Source organism: Marmota monax, unplaced genomic scaffold (assembly GCF_021218885.2).
Source record: "Marmota monax isolate L192 unplaced genomic scaffold, Marmota_monax_Labrador192_F-V1.1 WCK01_AAM20220418_F8-fsc00145, whole genome shotgun sequence".
In the NCBI taxonomy this organism is placed as follows: domain Eukaryota; kingdom Metazoa; phylum Chordata; class Mammalia; order Rodentia; family Sciuridae; genus Marmota; species Marmota monax.
In genome coordinates, this window is record NW_026695201.1 from 2356800 (window position 1) to 2373611 (window position 16812).

The following is a 16812-nucleotide window of genomic DNA, read 5'->3' on the forward strand; positions in this document are numbered from 1 at the left end:
CTTTTTTACCCAAACATAACCCTAAAAACTGTGCTTGATCAAATGAGTTGGCAGCAAATGTAGAACCCAGGTTCATGTACATCATCTCATTTCTTCTTTATAATACCATATGAAAATGGTCTTGTTAGTCTCATTGCACACATGAGAAAATAGAGATGGGTGAAATCAGACAGGTCACAGAGGTAGTAGACATCCGTGCCAGGATTTAGATCCAGTCATCTTTCAACTGTAAAACTTGAATGTTCAATGAACACAGATGGACTGCAGGGTAGGTGTGAAGATGTTAAAATGTCTCAAATTTATTTTTAAACACTTTTATGTTAAGTGCTAGGCTTGGGGTTTGTTACTGTGGCACAAGTGCCTGTGGTGCTTAGAAGCTGTTCTAAGGGGCTCTACTCCAGGTGACGGCCCTCTAAGCAGTTCTTTCACACATATACACAACTGGCACTTTAAAAGTCAGATTACTGAATGCTGTCAATCCTGTCAAAACTGGTCAGGGGACTGGGGCTGTAGCTCAGTGGCAGAGCACTTGCCTTGCACGTGTGAGGCACTTGATACCACATGAAATAAACAAAATAAAGGCATGCTGTCCATCTACAACTACAAAACAGTTAAAAAAAACTGGTCAGTAGTGTGTTGTGCTGACCCAATTATGATGATATTTAATGATCTTCCATTAGTGTAATTGAAGATTGTCATGGCATATGATTTTATAGAGATTTCCCATTGTTACTTGAAATTGTCTAACCATGTAGCTAAGGATAATGCTTTAGGTAGTATGTTGAATTGCTGTGAATGCAACTAGGAACCCAGAAAGATTCTGGCTTCCTGATCCACAGTATAGAGGTAGCAGGATCCTTCCTGAGGAACTGTGAATTTGAGGGACCTATTCTGTTGGAGTTATGATAGGACACCTGAAAGGATGGAGACCCGTATATCTTATTTGTCAAAGAGCACAGGACAGGGACTGGTGCATGTATTTGCTTGATTGGAAAGGCTTACTTAAGAAATGCCCATAAATGTGAATCTGCTGTTTTGCCCTCCCCAAAAAATAATCCTAAGAGTTTTATCTAATCACATGATTTAGATCAGTTTTATAGGATCTGTAGAACCAGTATCACCTCCCAGACCAATGGAATTGCAGTCCTTTCTGATTTTAACATTTAAAAGGAGGTTTGTGGTAGGAGGAGGCAATGTGTTGGAAGTATCTGAATGTATGCTATGATTCCTACTGTGACCCAGAATAAAATTTGCAGGGTCAAAGTCCTATTTAAAGAGGGAAAAAAATGAAAATAAAAGATGAATTTCATTTGATTTTAAAACCATTAAACAACAACAACTACAACAAAGTAAAGAAACCTGTTTTCCTTCAGGAAATGGAAGCCACGAATAGCAAAACAAATAACGTGAAGGCCCAGGAATCTCAGGGACAGCGTCAACTTCCACAACTGTCAGAAATTGGCGTAAAACCACCTCAGTGTATTATCCACACTCATCAGATGCCTCCAACAGCACCAACCAGCAGTGTCCACACTCCTCAGAAGCCTCCAACAGCACCACCCAGCAGTGTCCACACTCTTCAGAAGCCTCCAACAGCACCATCCAGCAGTGTCCACATTCCTCTGAAGCCTCCAACAGCACCATCCAGCAGTGTCCACATTGCTCAGATGTCTCCAACAGCGCCACCCAGCAGTGTCCACACTCTTCAGAAGCCTCCAACAGCACCAACCAGCATTGTCCACACTCCTCAGAAGCCTCCAACATCACCAACCAGCAGTGTCCACACTCTTCAGAAGCCTCCAACAGCACCAACCAGCATTGTCCACACTCCTCAGAAGCCTCCAACAGCACCATCCAGCAGTGTCCACATTCCTCAGAAGCCTCCAACAGCACCATCCAGCAGTGTCCACACTGCTCAGATGTCTCCAACAGCGCCACCCAGCAGTGTCCACACTCCTCAGAAGCCTCCAACAGCACCACCCAGCAGTGTCCACACTCCTCAGATGCCTCCGACAGCCCCATCTGGCAAAACCAACACCTTTCACTTACTTTTAACATTACCCAGCGGAGTCCAGACCTCTCATATGTCTCCCCCAGATCCATCAGGCAGAATCCAGACTCCTCATTTTTCTCCAACATCATCCAGAGGAATCCAGGGTCCTCACACATCTCCAACATCATGCAGCAAAATCCAGACTCCTCAGGTGCCTCCGGCAGCACCAGCTGGCAGAACCCCCACTCCACAGTTACCTCGAACATCACCCAGTGAGTTCCAGACCACTCACGTATCTCTAACATCATCCAGCAGAGTCCAGACCCCTCACATGTGTCCCGAAGATCCATCAGGCAAAATCCAGACTCCTCATTTTTCTCCAACGTCATCCAGAGGAATCCAGGGTCCTCATTCATCTCCAGCATCATCCAGTAGAATCCAAACTCCTCAGATGCATCCCACAGAACCATCCACCATAATCCAGAATCCACAAGTGGGGCCAGCAACACCATCTGCCAGTCTGCAGACTCCTCAGAAGACTGTGACATCTTTCAGCAGTTGCTTACCCACGGTAAGAGTTTTCTGTTCCCACACTATAATGACAGAGATTTACAAACTTGGAAGAGCTTCTCCCACATTTGTTCAGTTCAGCTGCTCATTTTATTGAGTACATTTTGAGATCCTATCCTACATTTGAATTCTCATTCACATAATACTCCACTTCATTGAAGTAATATATATGATTGTTAGTGAATGCTGCAGTCCGGCTGCAGCAAATTAACGGGGAGGGGGGGGGGGTGACAAGCAACTTGCATAGATTGATACAGCAGGAGTGAGAGCCGCTTATTGTAGGACCAGAGCGATATTTATACATTCCACACAGCTTATCTTAATTAGCATAAACTAGATACATCAGTCAACCAATAAGGAATCTCCACACTTAATGGCTCGCTGGCGTTACTTCGCAAACCACTCCCCCTGGCAAAATGCCAGGCGCCATCCTGACTTGTTTACAGACTCTAACAAGTGAACACTTACCCTTCCGTCTTCCATAATGAGTTAAATTGGACACTAGTTTACGAATCTGTAAGGATAGTGCCGGTGAAATGACTACCTAAATCTTCTTATTTATTCCACCACCTAAATTATACTATTTATGCTAGTGTTGTCTAGAGTTCCCCCCAGTTCTGCCCAAGTACTGTTTTCTTGGGGATCAACCTTGAGAATCTTCTTGATGTTCCTTGAGAATCAACACTGAGTCAGCTCTCACTAGATAGTGACCCAAGATACCCTATCTTAACGGTGCCTGTTTTTGCTGTGTATTTCCTAAGTAGAATCCAAGATTGAAAACTGTACCTAAAGAAGCCTCTGAAGAATGTGGTCACCAGAAGGGCCCCAAAGAAGTAGTGGTGTTGAAAGTAACAGAACCATTTACTTATGAGTTCAAAGAAGGCGGGAAGAAGATGTTTCATGCTACAGTGGCCACTGAGAGCGAATTCTTCCGAGTGAAAGTTTTCGACATCAACTTGAAGGACAAATTCATCCCAAAGACAGTTATTGCCATATCCGATTACATTGGCCGCAACGGGTTCCTGGAGCTATACAGTGCTTCAACTGTGTCTCATGTGAGCGCAGACAGAAAGATGGAGATCTCAAAGACACTGATTAAAAATGCTAATGCAACTCCTAAAATTGAGTATCTTTGCTCAAGAAGCACAACAAAATACGTGAATGGGGTGTACATGGTGTATAAGGTAAGCCACAGCACTATTTCATAAAGTTTCTTCTGCAAGCCCAGATTTTAAGAGTCTTAACTTGTTGACGGGAGTCGACTCAATTTACTGAACAGAGGAAATCAAGGCCTGACTGATCAGGGATTGGGAAGTGGAGACTTCATCATCAGAGTATGGCACAGTAAGTTTCAGAACAGTTGTCTTTACAGGATCTCACCAGGAGAGTTCTTCAGAAAGAGATTCACCAAGAATCTTTGGCATTTTAACAGCTATTCTGATACTTTCATAGCCACTCTGGTCTATAACACCCTATAGTTCATCTCAACACATGTATCCTTAGGATTTTGCTTGAGGTTTCCCCATCGGTATCAATGACAACTTAATTGTAAATAAAGAGTTGGCCTCCCAAATCTGGATCTGGTTGTGGTAAACATAGTAAGAAACCAAATAGATGACTCTGCCCCAGGATGTGGTGACATTTAACAGTGACCTCAGATTCTGATCAGCTGGACTCTTGTCCCTTTAAAAGGCTCTCACCTTTTCCCATTCATTACTTTTCATTCAGAGATGGTTGAGCAGCTGACCTCTGCAGTAAATCATAAGAGAAACATAGAAGCTGAAAGATCAGAGACCTATAGTCTCAGTCAGAGACCCCTCAATTGGCAAAGAAGCTTGGTGAATTCTTAGACTTAGGGTCTTTCAGTCCTGATACACCATGCAACTTAGTACCCTTAGCTGAGATAACTGCTTGTTGGAAGTGTGTCAATCTGCTATGTATGTCTTTGAGGATGGTCTATTTTTGTTGTTGTTCTCTTTGGTAGTGAAGAGAACAACAACTAAAATAGACCAGGGTTAATCAATCACTGAGCTACATTCCTAATCCTGTCTGTCTGTCTTTCAATCATCTATCTACTTAGACAGGGCCTCACCAAGTTGGCTGGGCTGGCCTTGAACTTGTAACCCTCTGAGCTCAACCTCCAGAGCAGTTGGGATTACAGGCATGCACCACCATACCCAGATAAGGGCGACTTTTTCTTTTTCTTTTACCTGGGATGTTTTCTGTTTAAACAATAGTGCAAATATATGTGGCTGTAGAACTAATAAATATAGTGGAGATATGACCAGAAACATTGGGGCTAGATGATCTGGATTTAATATTTGGAGAAGAGCAAGTCAATGAAGAAGACAAACAATAAATTGTATATTGAGATAACAATCTACTTAATGAGGAAATGTAATAGTTTCCCTCAGCCTCACCCAGGGAGCCTTAAATGACCTTTCTTCTCTTTTCTTGTGGAGGTATCAAAGAAACCTATACAGGTAATCAGATTTTTATAGTGACTATGCCTATGTGGAAACAGTACAGATTAGGAAGATAAGGTTTTCTAGAAAAACCTTACAGATGCAGACATTAAATTAGGAAAGCCTGAGAGATGTTTGGTGGAAAATACCTTAAGTTTTTGTTACCTGTGATTCAGAAACTTCAGATCTATTTACCTTGTCAGAGATAAACGTTTTCATTTATAGCCTATATTTGTCAAATATGTAAGAATTCCTGATACATTTCTCAGAAGATTAATGTTAATAATCTTTTGCAGAAAAATGTGAGGGAAGATTGCACTTATTATGAAATACAAGATGATACCGGGAAGATGGAAGTGGTGGTGTATGGACGGCTGACCTATATCAACTGTGAAGAAGGAGATAAACTTAATCTCTTCTGTTTTGAATTGACCTTGAATGCAGATAAGTGGCAGCTGAGATCTGTTTTCCACAGTTACATCAAGGTGGGTGTTCTATGGAATATCATTCTTCCGAAACAAGTTTTTTTTTTTTTTTATGTTGTACTTTCAGGAAAATAAACTCTCTATGCTGTTAGAGTGTTCAACATATGGGAAGAAAAACTAAGCTCTGCCGATTAGGACATATGAACATCATTTTTTTAAAGCTAATTCTATTTTTAAACGTAATAAATAAAGTAAATTCAGAGACACTTTAAAAATTCATTCTTCCCTAAGCTAAATAATGAAAATATGTTGAATTAACCAAAGTAAGGAAATAATTTAATGAAAGATTTGGGTTAGATTAAGGAAGATTTGTTTCAACTTCTGGCTCTGTGATTTTCAAATTGACTAAAGATTTTAAACACGAGGCACTTCTCTGTCACCATCTATAAAGTGGGGAAATATTTTCTAACATAACAGGTCATCAACAAAACCCCTAAGAGATCTAGGTTACCAGTGCTGCCCTGAGCAAATCAGAACACAAGTACTTCCCTTTAGAGAAATGGTAGATGACAGTGTCTGTGCTCTTTGTCACACTGATGCACACGTTCATGTGCAAGTCATGGAACACTGCAAAAGGCTGATGCTGGACAGCAAAGAAATAAAATAAAAAGGCTGACCTGTTCAAGCCACTGAAATGTACACATGACCTGTTCAAGCACATCTGCAGAGATCTCTCTGATCCTCAGGACCAACAGTCAAATATTCCTCCCACCAGTTGCACTAGGAAAGCCTTTTGTAACTTCCTCCCGCCCTTCTGCCCAATGAAAACCTCCACTCAGCTTTGCCTTGGGGTCCACCAGCTCTTCTCTCTTCTGCTGTTTCCTGATACCACCTGTGTTCTTGTGGATAAAGTGACTAGCTGATTTTCTAGTCCTAAGCAAGTGGGAAAAGGTGACGCCAACCACAGGAATGGTTACAGGAGATAAGTAGGAGTGAGAAAAGAGATGAGGTTCGTGGGGAGGAGACCCTGTGGGTGAAGAGAGAAATGTGTGGCCGGCTGCATCTCAATTTCTTTCTTTCTTCTTCAAGGTAATCAAGGGCAACAAATCCAAGATATGTCCATTCAATCGTGATTCAAATGTGGACACTTCACAAGAATCCTCCTTAAAGCCAGGATACCATTGATAACAGTGCTCATGGAGATGAGATCCAAGTACAGAAAAAAATATATGTATATATACTTGAAATATATTACAAACAAAAACCAGCTTTAGTCTGTGGCTGTCACTCAGTGGTGCTGTGCTCCCCTAGCAAGCATAAAGCCCTGGGCTCAATACCCAGCACCACAAAAATAAATGAATAATAAATAAATTTAAAAACAAATATGATATTCATTGCTTCTAGAAAATGGGATTTAGAAGAGCCTTCTACTTTCTACTTGTCTGTATTTCTAAATTCCATATTTTACATAGATAATATTTATATTTTAAAAAAATAATAATATTTTTTTCTAGAGCAATGCTAGGCTCTAGTCACAATTGAATAGGCTATGACCTGCTAAAAAAAAAAATAAAAAAGTTTGGTGTATGCGGCCTGGGGTATAATTGCAAATCCCTTTGTCCTGGAAGGGTGGATATCTGAGAATCTGTCTCCTAAAGGGGCCACAATCAGGTACATTGTCCATGTGGAGGTGTTTGTTGTCTGGTTATTTGCATGAACACACTAGTATGATAAAAGAATTTCTGCCCCTCCCTGATGTACTCCCTATCTGAAATATGCAGTTCCATTCATCTACCCAAGTACCAACAGACCTCCGTGGCTATCCCTCCACAATTCCTCCTCCTTACATTCCTGTGTGTGAATCCATCAGGAAGTTGTCCCAGGCACTTCTGCAGTAGGCAATCACTGAAGAGAACTGATTTTCTTTAGAGTAGAATAGCAGAAAGCAGATATCTGCAAAGAAATTTTACTCTTGTATTTTTATCGATCACATATTGGTACCGGGTATTTTGTGATTGTTTTATGTCCTTTAATCTTCCTATATGCCCTGAAAGGTGGATGGATAGTTTTCTCCATTTTACTCTGTGTAGTGTGTGGCAGACAAGCAACAGACAGGCGCACTCACTCTCCTAAGGACACTTGGATGGGAAAGTAGAGAGCTACATTAAGAATCCAGGGAGCAGTTCCAGTGTGGGGGAGGTGCGATGGGGAAGAATTGGAGCTGAGTTGGAAATTTGGAGAGCCTGGGGACATTTACCACAATATGGGTCCGAGACTACGGATGCCCTATTTGTGGCTCAATGCCCAAGGAGTATTATTGTATTGTATTGTTTTGCCATAAAATGCCTCCTTTCTTTTTTTTTCTTTTCTTATAGTTGACTCAGATGCTAATTAAACATTTTCTTGCCTATAACCACACCAATAATATATATATAATCACATACACACATATTGTTATACATTTATATATAAAGGTATAACAGTTCTGTCACTGCAGATGTGCTTACATGGTAATGTATTACATGGTATGGGTATGTATTTCTCATCTACTGTTAGAAAACTAAAGTTCAAAGATATTTAATGAAGTGTCAAAATCAGTTACTCGGCAAATTAGGAACAGAGATCATCCTGGGATGGCAGCCTACTAAAACTTCCTCTGAATTCAAAGTTGACTTATGGACACTAAGGAAAAAGATTGTTTCTTACCCAACTGATATTGTATTCTGAGTTGTCCTGATACTCTGAAATTCTATGTAAACTTCCTATAATTTGCTATTCTTGAGTCTGTAGATGGTGGCAATTAAGAGTAAAGCATGACTTACAGGGGACTTGCCCAGTGGCCCTGCCCTGTTTTCCGTTATGTTGATTCCCCTTGGAACTTGTAAGAACTGGGTCTCCAACAGAGATAATCAAAAAAATCACATTCTGCATAAGAGTTCGCTTCTTTGTTTTGTTTTCACTTAAAAAGCTTCATCTAGTTCCACAGTCCCACTCTAGCTTACATCCTTGGGTCATACCACATATCAGAGCTCCTCCTTGGAATTAAAATAAACTAAGAAAAGCCAAAATCCAGAGCTGCTGCTAGATTTGAAGCATGTGGCCAAAGAGGTCAGCTCAGCTCACAGAGATGCTAATCTGCAACTATAGACATCTGACAGATTGGGTGGTACCAAGTGGTTTTAAGCTGTCCAAGACAGAGAAGTGTCATTGTGAAGGTTTCTGGGGTATCCAAATATGACAGTGATGAAAAGAGTCCTGGTGAGCCACTGTAGACCCTTCACTACTATAACTCAGAAACTAGCATTAGCTGGGGAGGACTACTGCACCACAGGTCACCTGTGGAAAAACCAAAACCAGAACTCTAGCACTCACAGAGAGCCATCGGGAGCTTCACTGGTCTGAATATGATCCAACTGAAGGGAACAAGTACACAGTGACCCACAAGTAATTCAGGGACACTCCAAAGCCTGCATACTGAACTACTGCAATCAATAGAAGCACCCAACTCACAACATTGAACCCTCTGATCAGTCAGATGCAGGCCCCTGAGCTGACAATTCAAAAAGTCCTGGTAGTTTGGCTCCTGTGCCCCTGCAACTCAGGAAAGATCCACAGGCAAGATTCTTTAATCCAAATGACCAGCGCAGGCAGTATGAATGGTATGAATGGATAGGCCATGTGGGAAAATCCTAAGGGAGTTTAAATTAAAGACACAGACTCCAATTATCTTTAAACCAGCTCCAGATGGCTCCTCGAACCCCAGCCTCAAGCTACCCAGGGAAGTAGCGAGGTTTACTGAAGAGGCTAGCGAGAGCAAGAGAGCAGGCCAAGGAGAGGGCTTTTATTGGGGAACAAAAAATTCTGGGAAAATCCCATCCAATAAAGGTCAAGGGGAGGCAGTATGAGATGACTGGATCTTCGAGGGCAGTGGTGAGGCACGCCTCCACACGGACAAGCCCTCGGACCCAAGAAGGGTGGGGAAAGCTCTAACACCTAGTGTCTGAGCACCTCACACCCAGCAGGGGAGGTAACTCAATCACATGCAAGGATGGCCTCCCACAAGATTCAACAAGATTTTCTCCATCTGGACATGGTATACTATGAACAACTCTAATGTCAAATCTGATCATATAAATAACTGCTTCACTTGAATGATAATTCTTAATGCAATAGCCAACATTGTACCTTCAACGCATTTCTATTTCAAGGAATGAAATTGAAGAAGCCATCAAGTCTACTAAAAAAAAAAAAAGCCCAAGAACAGATTATATTTTTTTAGCCAAATTCAAACACTTAAGAAAGAACTAATACAAATCCTCCTCAAATTATTCCTTGAACTAGAAAAGGAGGGAACTATTCCAAAATCATTCAATGAAGCGAGTGTTGTCCTGATACCAAAACCAGACAAAGACACATCAAGGAAAAAAACCTTCAGAAATACCCTTGATGAACACACAGGCAATAATTCTTAATAAAATAACTGGCAAACACATAAAATAACACATTAAAAAGGTAATGCTTCATGACCAAAGAGTGTTCATCCCAGGAATGCAAGGTCCATTCAACACATGAAAATCAATAGAGAACATAAAGAGTCTTAAAGACAAGAATCTCATGATTTTCTCAATAAACGCAGAAAAGGCATTTGAAAAAATACAGCACCAATGCATGTTTAAAAGACTAGAAAAACTATCCCTAGTTTTTCTAGTCACATACCTCAACATTGTAAAGGCTGTGTACAACAAATCCAAGCCCAACATCATTCTGTAAGGAGAAAAAATAAATCATTCCATCTAAAAACATGCAGAAACCAGACAGGGATGCCCACTGTCGTTACTCCTATTTAACATAGTCCTGAAAAATCTAGCCTGAGCAATTGAGCAAGAGAAGGAAATTAAAGGGATATGAATAGAAAGCTGAGCTAGAACTATCTCTATTTACTGATAACATGATCCTATAATATTTAGAAGACCTAAAAACCTCCACCAGAAAACATCTAGAACTTATAAATGAATTCAGCAAAGCAGCAGGATACAAAGATCAATACCCATAAATCAATCACATTCCTCTACTCCAAAAATGAATCTGCTGAAAAATCAGGAAAACTATTCCATTTACAATACTCCAATAAAAATAAAATAAAATAAAATATTTGGGAATCACAAAAGAGGTGAAGGACCACAACAAAGAAAACTACACAGCAGTGAAGAGAGACAGGGAAGACCTTAGAAGATGGAAAGACCTCCCATGTTCTTGGTTAGGCAGAATTAATATTGTCAACATGGCCGTAAGTGCCATATAATTCAATGCAATTCTCATCAAAATTCCAAAGTGCCATATAATTCAATGCAATTCTCATCAAAATTCCAATGACATTCTTCATAGAAATAGAAAATAATGTCATGAAATTCATTTGAAAAAATATGAGGCCCAGGAACGGTCCAAGAATCCTTAGTAAGAAAAGTGAAGCAGGAAGCATCACAACACCAGACTTCAAATTAAACTACAAAGCTATGGTAACAAAGACAGCATGGCACTAGCTCCAAAATAGGTGTGAAAATAGATGGAATAAAATACAAGACACAGAGACAATTCCATATAATACAGTTATCTCATATTAGACCAAGGTGCCAAAACCCTATGTTGGAAAAAAAAAGTCTCTGTAATAAATAGTGCTGGGAAAACTGAAAATCCATATGGAGTAGAATGAAAGTAAACCTATATCTATCACCCTGCACAAAACTCACCTTAAAGTGGATTCAAGACTTAGGAATTAGAACAGAAACCCTGCACCTGTGAGAAGAAATAGTAGGATGACACTCCAACATGTTGGCTCAGGAACTGACTTCCTTAAGACTCCCAAAGAGCAAGAAGCAAAATTAAAAATCCACAAATGGGATGAAAACAAATTAAAAAGCTTCTTCTCAGCAAAGTAAACAACTAACAGCATGAAGAGTAAGCCCGCAGAATGGGAGAAAATCTTTAACAACTGTTCCTCGGATACGACATTAATTTCCAGGATATAAAAAAGATCTCAAAAAATGTAACACCAAGAAAACCTCCAAATAACCCAATCAATAAATGAGCAAAGGAACAGACACTTCTCAAAAGAAGTATGAATGTCCAACAAATATAAGAAAAAATGTTCAACACCTCTAACAATTAGGGAAATGCAAATTAAAACTACAGTGAGATTCCATCTCACTCCAGTCAGAATGGCAATTATCAAGAATAAATGTTGGTTAAGTTGTGGGGGAAAGGGTACATTCACATTGTTGGTGGGACTGCAAACTGGTGCAGCCACTCTGGAAAGCAGTATAAAATTGCCTCAAAAAAAAAAAATTAGGAATGGAACTATCATTTGACCCAGCTATTCCACCCTTTGGTCTATACCCAAAGGATCTAAAATCAGCATACTGCAGTGACACAGCCACATCAAAGTTGACAGCAACACAATTCACAATAGCTAAGCTATGGAGCCAAACTAGGTGTCCTTCAACAGATAAATGGATGAAGATATTGTGTTATATACACACAATGGAGTATTTCTCTTCCATAAAAAAAAATGACTTTATGAAATTTGCCAGTAAATGGATGGATCTGAGGACTATTGTGCTAAGTGAAATTAGCCAGTCCCAAAAACCAGAAGTTGAATGTGTTCTGTGATATGGGGAAGCTAGTCTACAATAAGAGGGTGGAAGGTGGAATAAAAAATAGAAGTCCAGTGGATGAGACAATAGGGAAAGAGGGGGATGGAAAAAGAGACAGGGGAATGAATCTGACATAACTTTCCATGTACAAATATCAATATATCACAGTAAATATCACCATTTTGTGCATCCATAGGAAATGTAAAAGAGAGAGAGAGAGAGAGAGAGAGAGAGAGAGAGAGAGAGAGAGAGAATAACTATGTGTAAATAACAGAAAGATCAGTAGAGGGAAGGGAGCAGGCAATGGGGGAAGGGGTGTGAAAGTAAGAGGTGCTGGAGAATGAATTAGAACAAGATATATCCCATTCTTGTATTATATATACACCATGGATTCTAATTGTGTATATATTCTAAATGGATTCTACTGTCATGTGTAACTAAAAAGAACCAATAAAAAAAATAAATAAACACATAAATAAGAATTCAAGAACTGATCATTTTAATAACTGAAATTTACAACTTCACTTAGCTCGATAGCAAATTGAAGATCACAGAAGAAAAATTTAAATTGTAATATTGTATACTCCAAAACGCAGAGAGAAAAACAGCTAAAGGTAAATGATCCAATCTAAGGGACCAATTAAACGATAATAGCAAGAACTCTTGTATAAGTAATATGAATACCAGCCAGAGAAAAGAATAAAAATAGTAGAGAATAAAACATCTAAAAAGATACTGCAAAAAATTATTCATGTTTGAAAACATTGACTTACAGAAGAAAGGGAATCAAGCAACTCTAAAAAGTCAAAAAACAAACAAACAAAAAAATAAACAAAGTATAACGAACTACTGGGATCCCTGTCAAATTTCTGCAAACAAAGACATAGAGAAAATATTTAGAGTGACTAGAAAGGGATACTGCTGGAATATAAGACTCAGTAAACTTCACAAGGCTGAAATCTCACACAGTATGTTTTATGATCAACCAGAACTAAATTAATGACCAATAATAATGCCTAGGAAATCCCCAAATTCCAAAAATTGATATTGTGTATTATAAAATAACCCATAGACCAAATAAGAAATTTCTAGGGAAATTATAAAATATATTGAACAGAATATAACAGAACATTATCTAAGGGTGTGGGATACCAGGAAAAGCAGTGTGTGGAGGAAAATAATGTTCATGCAAATCCGGTTAGAAAGGAAAAGAAGGGACAGACCCAAATGCTGGCATCAAGACTCCTGAACAAATTTCAATCTTTAAATGTTAAGTTAAAAAGGAAAGCAAAGTAAACACTAAGTGAAAAAAAGGATTAAATAAACAGATGTGAGTAAATTACTACAAATCAGACAAAATTAGAACAAATTAACAAAGACAGTTTCCACAAAAATTAATAATAAGCTTTGACAAAGATTAATGGATACAATTTCAGTTGTGAAAAACAAAATGTCACTATGGTAACTACAAATATTAAAACAACAAATAATATTTTGAAATAATATCTTGAGAAACTACACCAGTAAATTTGAAAACTAAGATGAAATGAGCAAATTTCTTCTAAAATACAAGTTACAAAACACAATTACAAAATATTATCCCATGAACAATTTAAGTATCTAAATAGTCCTGTGCCTGTTGAATAAAATTCATCCAAAAAAGAAAAAGATTTCCACAAAGGTAATTGTTTATCTAGGCAGTTTAATTAGTGAATTATCAAAAAATATCTTAACGCCCTGTTTAAGACATAAAAGATAAAATAATATATAGCATTACCTTCATATCAAATTTAAATAAAATATTAGAAGAAAAGGAATGCCTAGCATTCCTCATGAAGACTAATGCAAAATACCTAACAATACACTAACAAATTAAACCCAGTCCTATAGAAGAAAGGATCACACTGCTATATGAAGAAAATGAAATTGATGCTAAGACACAAGTTCAGCATTCAAAATTCAGTATAGACAGCAGAATAGGTTTTTTTGAAACATCAACTTGAATAATTGTCTACACACAAAATATGTTCCAAGTGGTAAGGTGAGAGATTGCAGCCTCCAGGGATAGCACAGAAATAAGATTCACTGAAATGAGTAGGAAGGGCTGTTTGGCTGTTTTAGATTTCCCTGCATCATTCATCCCTGTTCTTAGGCACCATAGTAAGGAGAGAGATAGCCTTCACTTAGGGGAAGGAGAAGAACAGGAGCACTGGACTATATTTTATATAATGGGGTGATGAGCACCCCACCAGGGTAGGTTTCTGCTCAGGGAGTGTGAGCAGCCTGGGAAATAAAAAGTCTGAAATAATTAGTAAGAAAGAGAGACAGAGCCAGAAATTAGATATAAAGCTAGTGACTGATGGATCTTCTAGTCCTGATGGGAGCTAGAACTGAACAACTGAACAAAGGGCCCTGATTCTTCATTTAAGGGGGAGTTCATCAAGCAGGGATGAGGTTTCGGTGGGAGGCATCTTGCTTCTAGATGAGGTAGAGGTCTTGCAGCGAACAGGTTGATTGGCATTTTGGCAAGCCACACCCATCTCCAAGAGGCTGTGTGGCTCCAGAGGGTCACCCATCTCCATCCCTGGTGCTGTGCAGAACTTGAGATGGAGCTAGGCAGGATGCCACATGGACCAGACATTCTCAAACCAGCGGGGTTACTGCTGGGAATTCTTGATACCAGGCTTTCCTGCCTAATGGCTTCAACATTGCTTTAGTTCACGCACAGTTCATGAATGGCTCCCCAAAATTTCAGACCTCAGTGCCAGGCCTGTCCAATCAAACCATATTGGCAACGAGCCCATAGCCACAGACTTCAGACCAGTACCCAGGGTTAAAACACTAGGCCCTGGACAGCCACTGGCACTACCCGGGTCCCCACAGCACCAAGCTTCTGACCCAACCCAAAATGAAGCTGTCCCCTGAGCCATAGTCATCAAGACTGGCACAAATAGGGCCTCTGTTTATGTAGACTCTAGGCATTTTCAGTGCCAAGCCACAAAGATCAGCCCCAGTCTTTAAGCCCTCACCAAGTTTCAGAGCAGTCCAGAGCCAGGTTGGCCCCACGGACACAGGCTTCAGACCCAAGCCAGCATCAGATTGGTACCCATAGCTTCAGGCACCATGCCTGCAGCCAGGCATAGCGGCTGGTCACTGCAGCCCATGGTCCAGCACACTCAGGACTCAGGCCCACTCCAGAAGACACAGGGTCTGGACCCATTCCAGTAGACCCAGCACAGGATTGGTTCCCATAGGCCCAAGGAGGACCACATCTATGGACTGAATTCCAGGCCAGCCCCATGGTCCCAAAACCCAGGTAAGGCCTCCTAACTACTGGCACCAGATTTGCATCCAAACCTGGATTTCAGACAGCACAGATTGACACATGCTTCATGTCCATCCTGCACCATGCCCACCCATGACATCTGAAGGGTCTAGACCCACCCCAGTGGACTCAGGCACTAAGCTGGCCCTTGCATGCTGATCCTCTAGTACCACTTCTACACAGCCACACTCAGGGTTACCCCCTGTGGACCCAGGACCCACATTTGCCCCTGTGGTCTCAAGCTTCGTGCCCAGCTTGGCATTAGGCCAGCCTCCAAGAACTCAGGTTCCAGGGTGATCCAAGTAGATTCAGGCACAGAACCAACAGTGAGCTTTCTATTGTTGGCCACTGCCTAAGGCTTAGGAAAAATACATATTGGTTTATCTAGTAAACTCCTAAGTGTAGAGTATGAACTTGAAAGCATTTTTTCTGACTTTTTCTAAAATTAGGTTATTAAGTTGTGTGTTATCTGCTGGAAGAAACATCAGAGGGCACACACCACAAACTTTGTTTTCGTATAAAAAGTAAAGAAGATTTAGGAGTCATGATCATGTTTGTCTTTTGTGAATTCTGGACTAGGATGCTCTCTGACCTCTCTCTTCTGCCTCTCTACCTTGGTAAGATCAGCTCAATGCATCACAGAAGCAGCAAAAGCAAATCTGTAATAAACTACCATGAAATTCAGAAGTCAGACACTAGCAATGTTCTCCCTGATTTGCCCTATATTTTCTATTTGTGGATTGACTCACTTTGGGGACATTTCAAGTCCAGTTTTCCAGAGTAAGAGCCAATATCTTTGACAGTTTAAAAAAATGTCCCCTCCCCCCAAAAATTATATATCAGGTATTTGAGCCTTTGGAACCTTAATGCTCTTCCAGAATTTAAAGGCCTCACTCCTGTAGTGCTGAGTCCATGACTCACTTGTGGTTCTTGTCTTTAATTCAGAGAGGCAAGGAAATTAATTATTGAAATCATGGATCCGAGTCACAGGTAAGAGCAACTAGGGCAAAATTCATTTACAGGTTTTCCAAGAAGGATTCACAAAATGATTTTAAGTTCATACCCTATTATGTCAGCTAGCAATAACTTTAAAGTGTCACGTACTATGGAAATTACCTGAAAAGTTGATCTCCTTCTATTCAGGAGGTACAGTAAAGAATTGGTAATAATTGGTAATAATAGATGCTTCAACCAATATCCCATCTCTCCACTGACACTCTGGGAAGAGCAAAGGAGGAAGTCATTGAGCGACTCACCTTTCCCATTTGACACTCTCATATGGGGCTTTGGTGTCTAGGGACCCATCTGCTAGACAAGAAGCTGCTAATGATGGAACTTCTATCAGTCTTCAACACAATAAAAAGAACAAGAGGATAACTCCACC

General features: G+C 40.1%; 1 protein-coding gene across 1 annotated transcript in view; it reads left to right on the forward strand.

Moving 5' to 3' along the window:
* The window catches only part of LOC124082587 (gamma-interferon-inducible protein 16), a 46798-nt gene extending 38412 nt beyond the window's left edge, over positions 1 to 8386 (forward strand). The window contains 4 exon segments of the mRNA XM_058574127.1: positions 1374 to 2564; positions 3328 to 3747; positions 5325 to 5513; positions 6543 to 8386. Coding sequence (XP_058430110.1) covers positions 1374 to 2564; positions 3328 to 3747; positions 5325 to 5513; positions 6543 to 6638 — 1896 coding nt within the window. The 3' untranslated portion in view covers positions 6639 to 8386.
* Positions 8387 to 16812: the final 8426 nt, after the last annotated feature.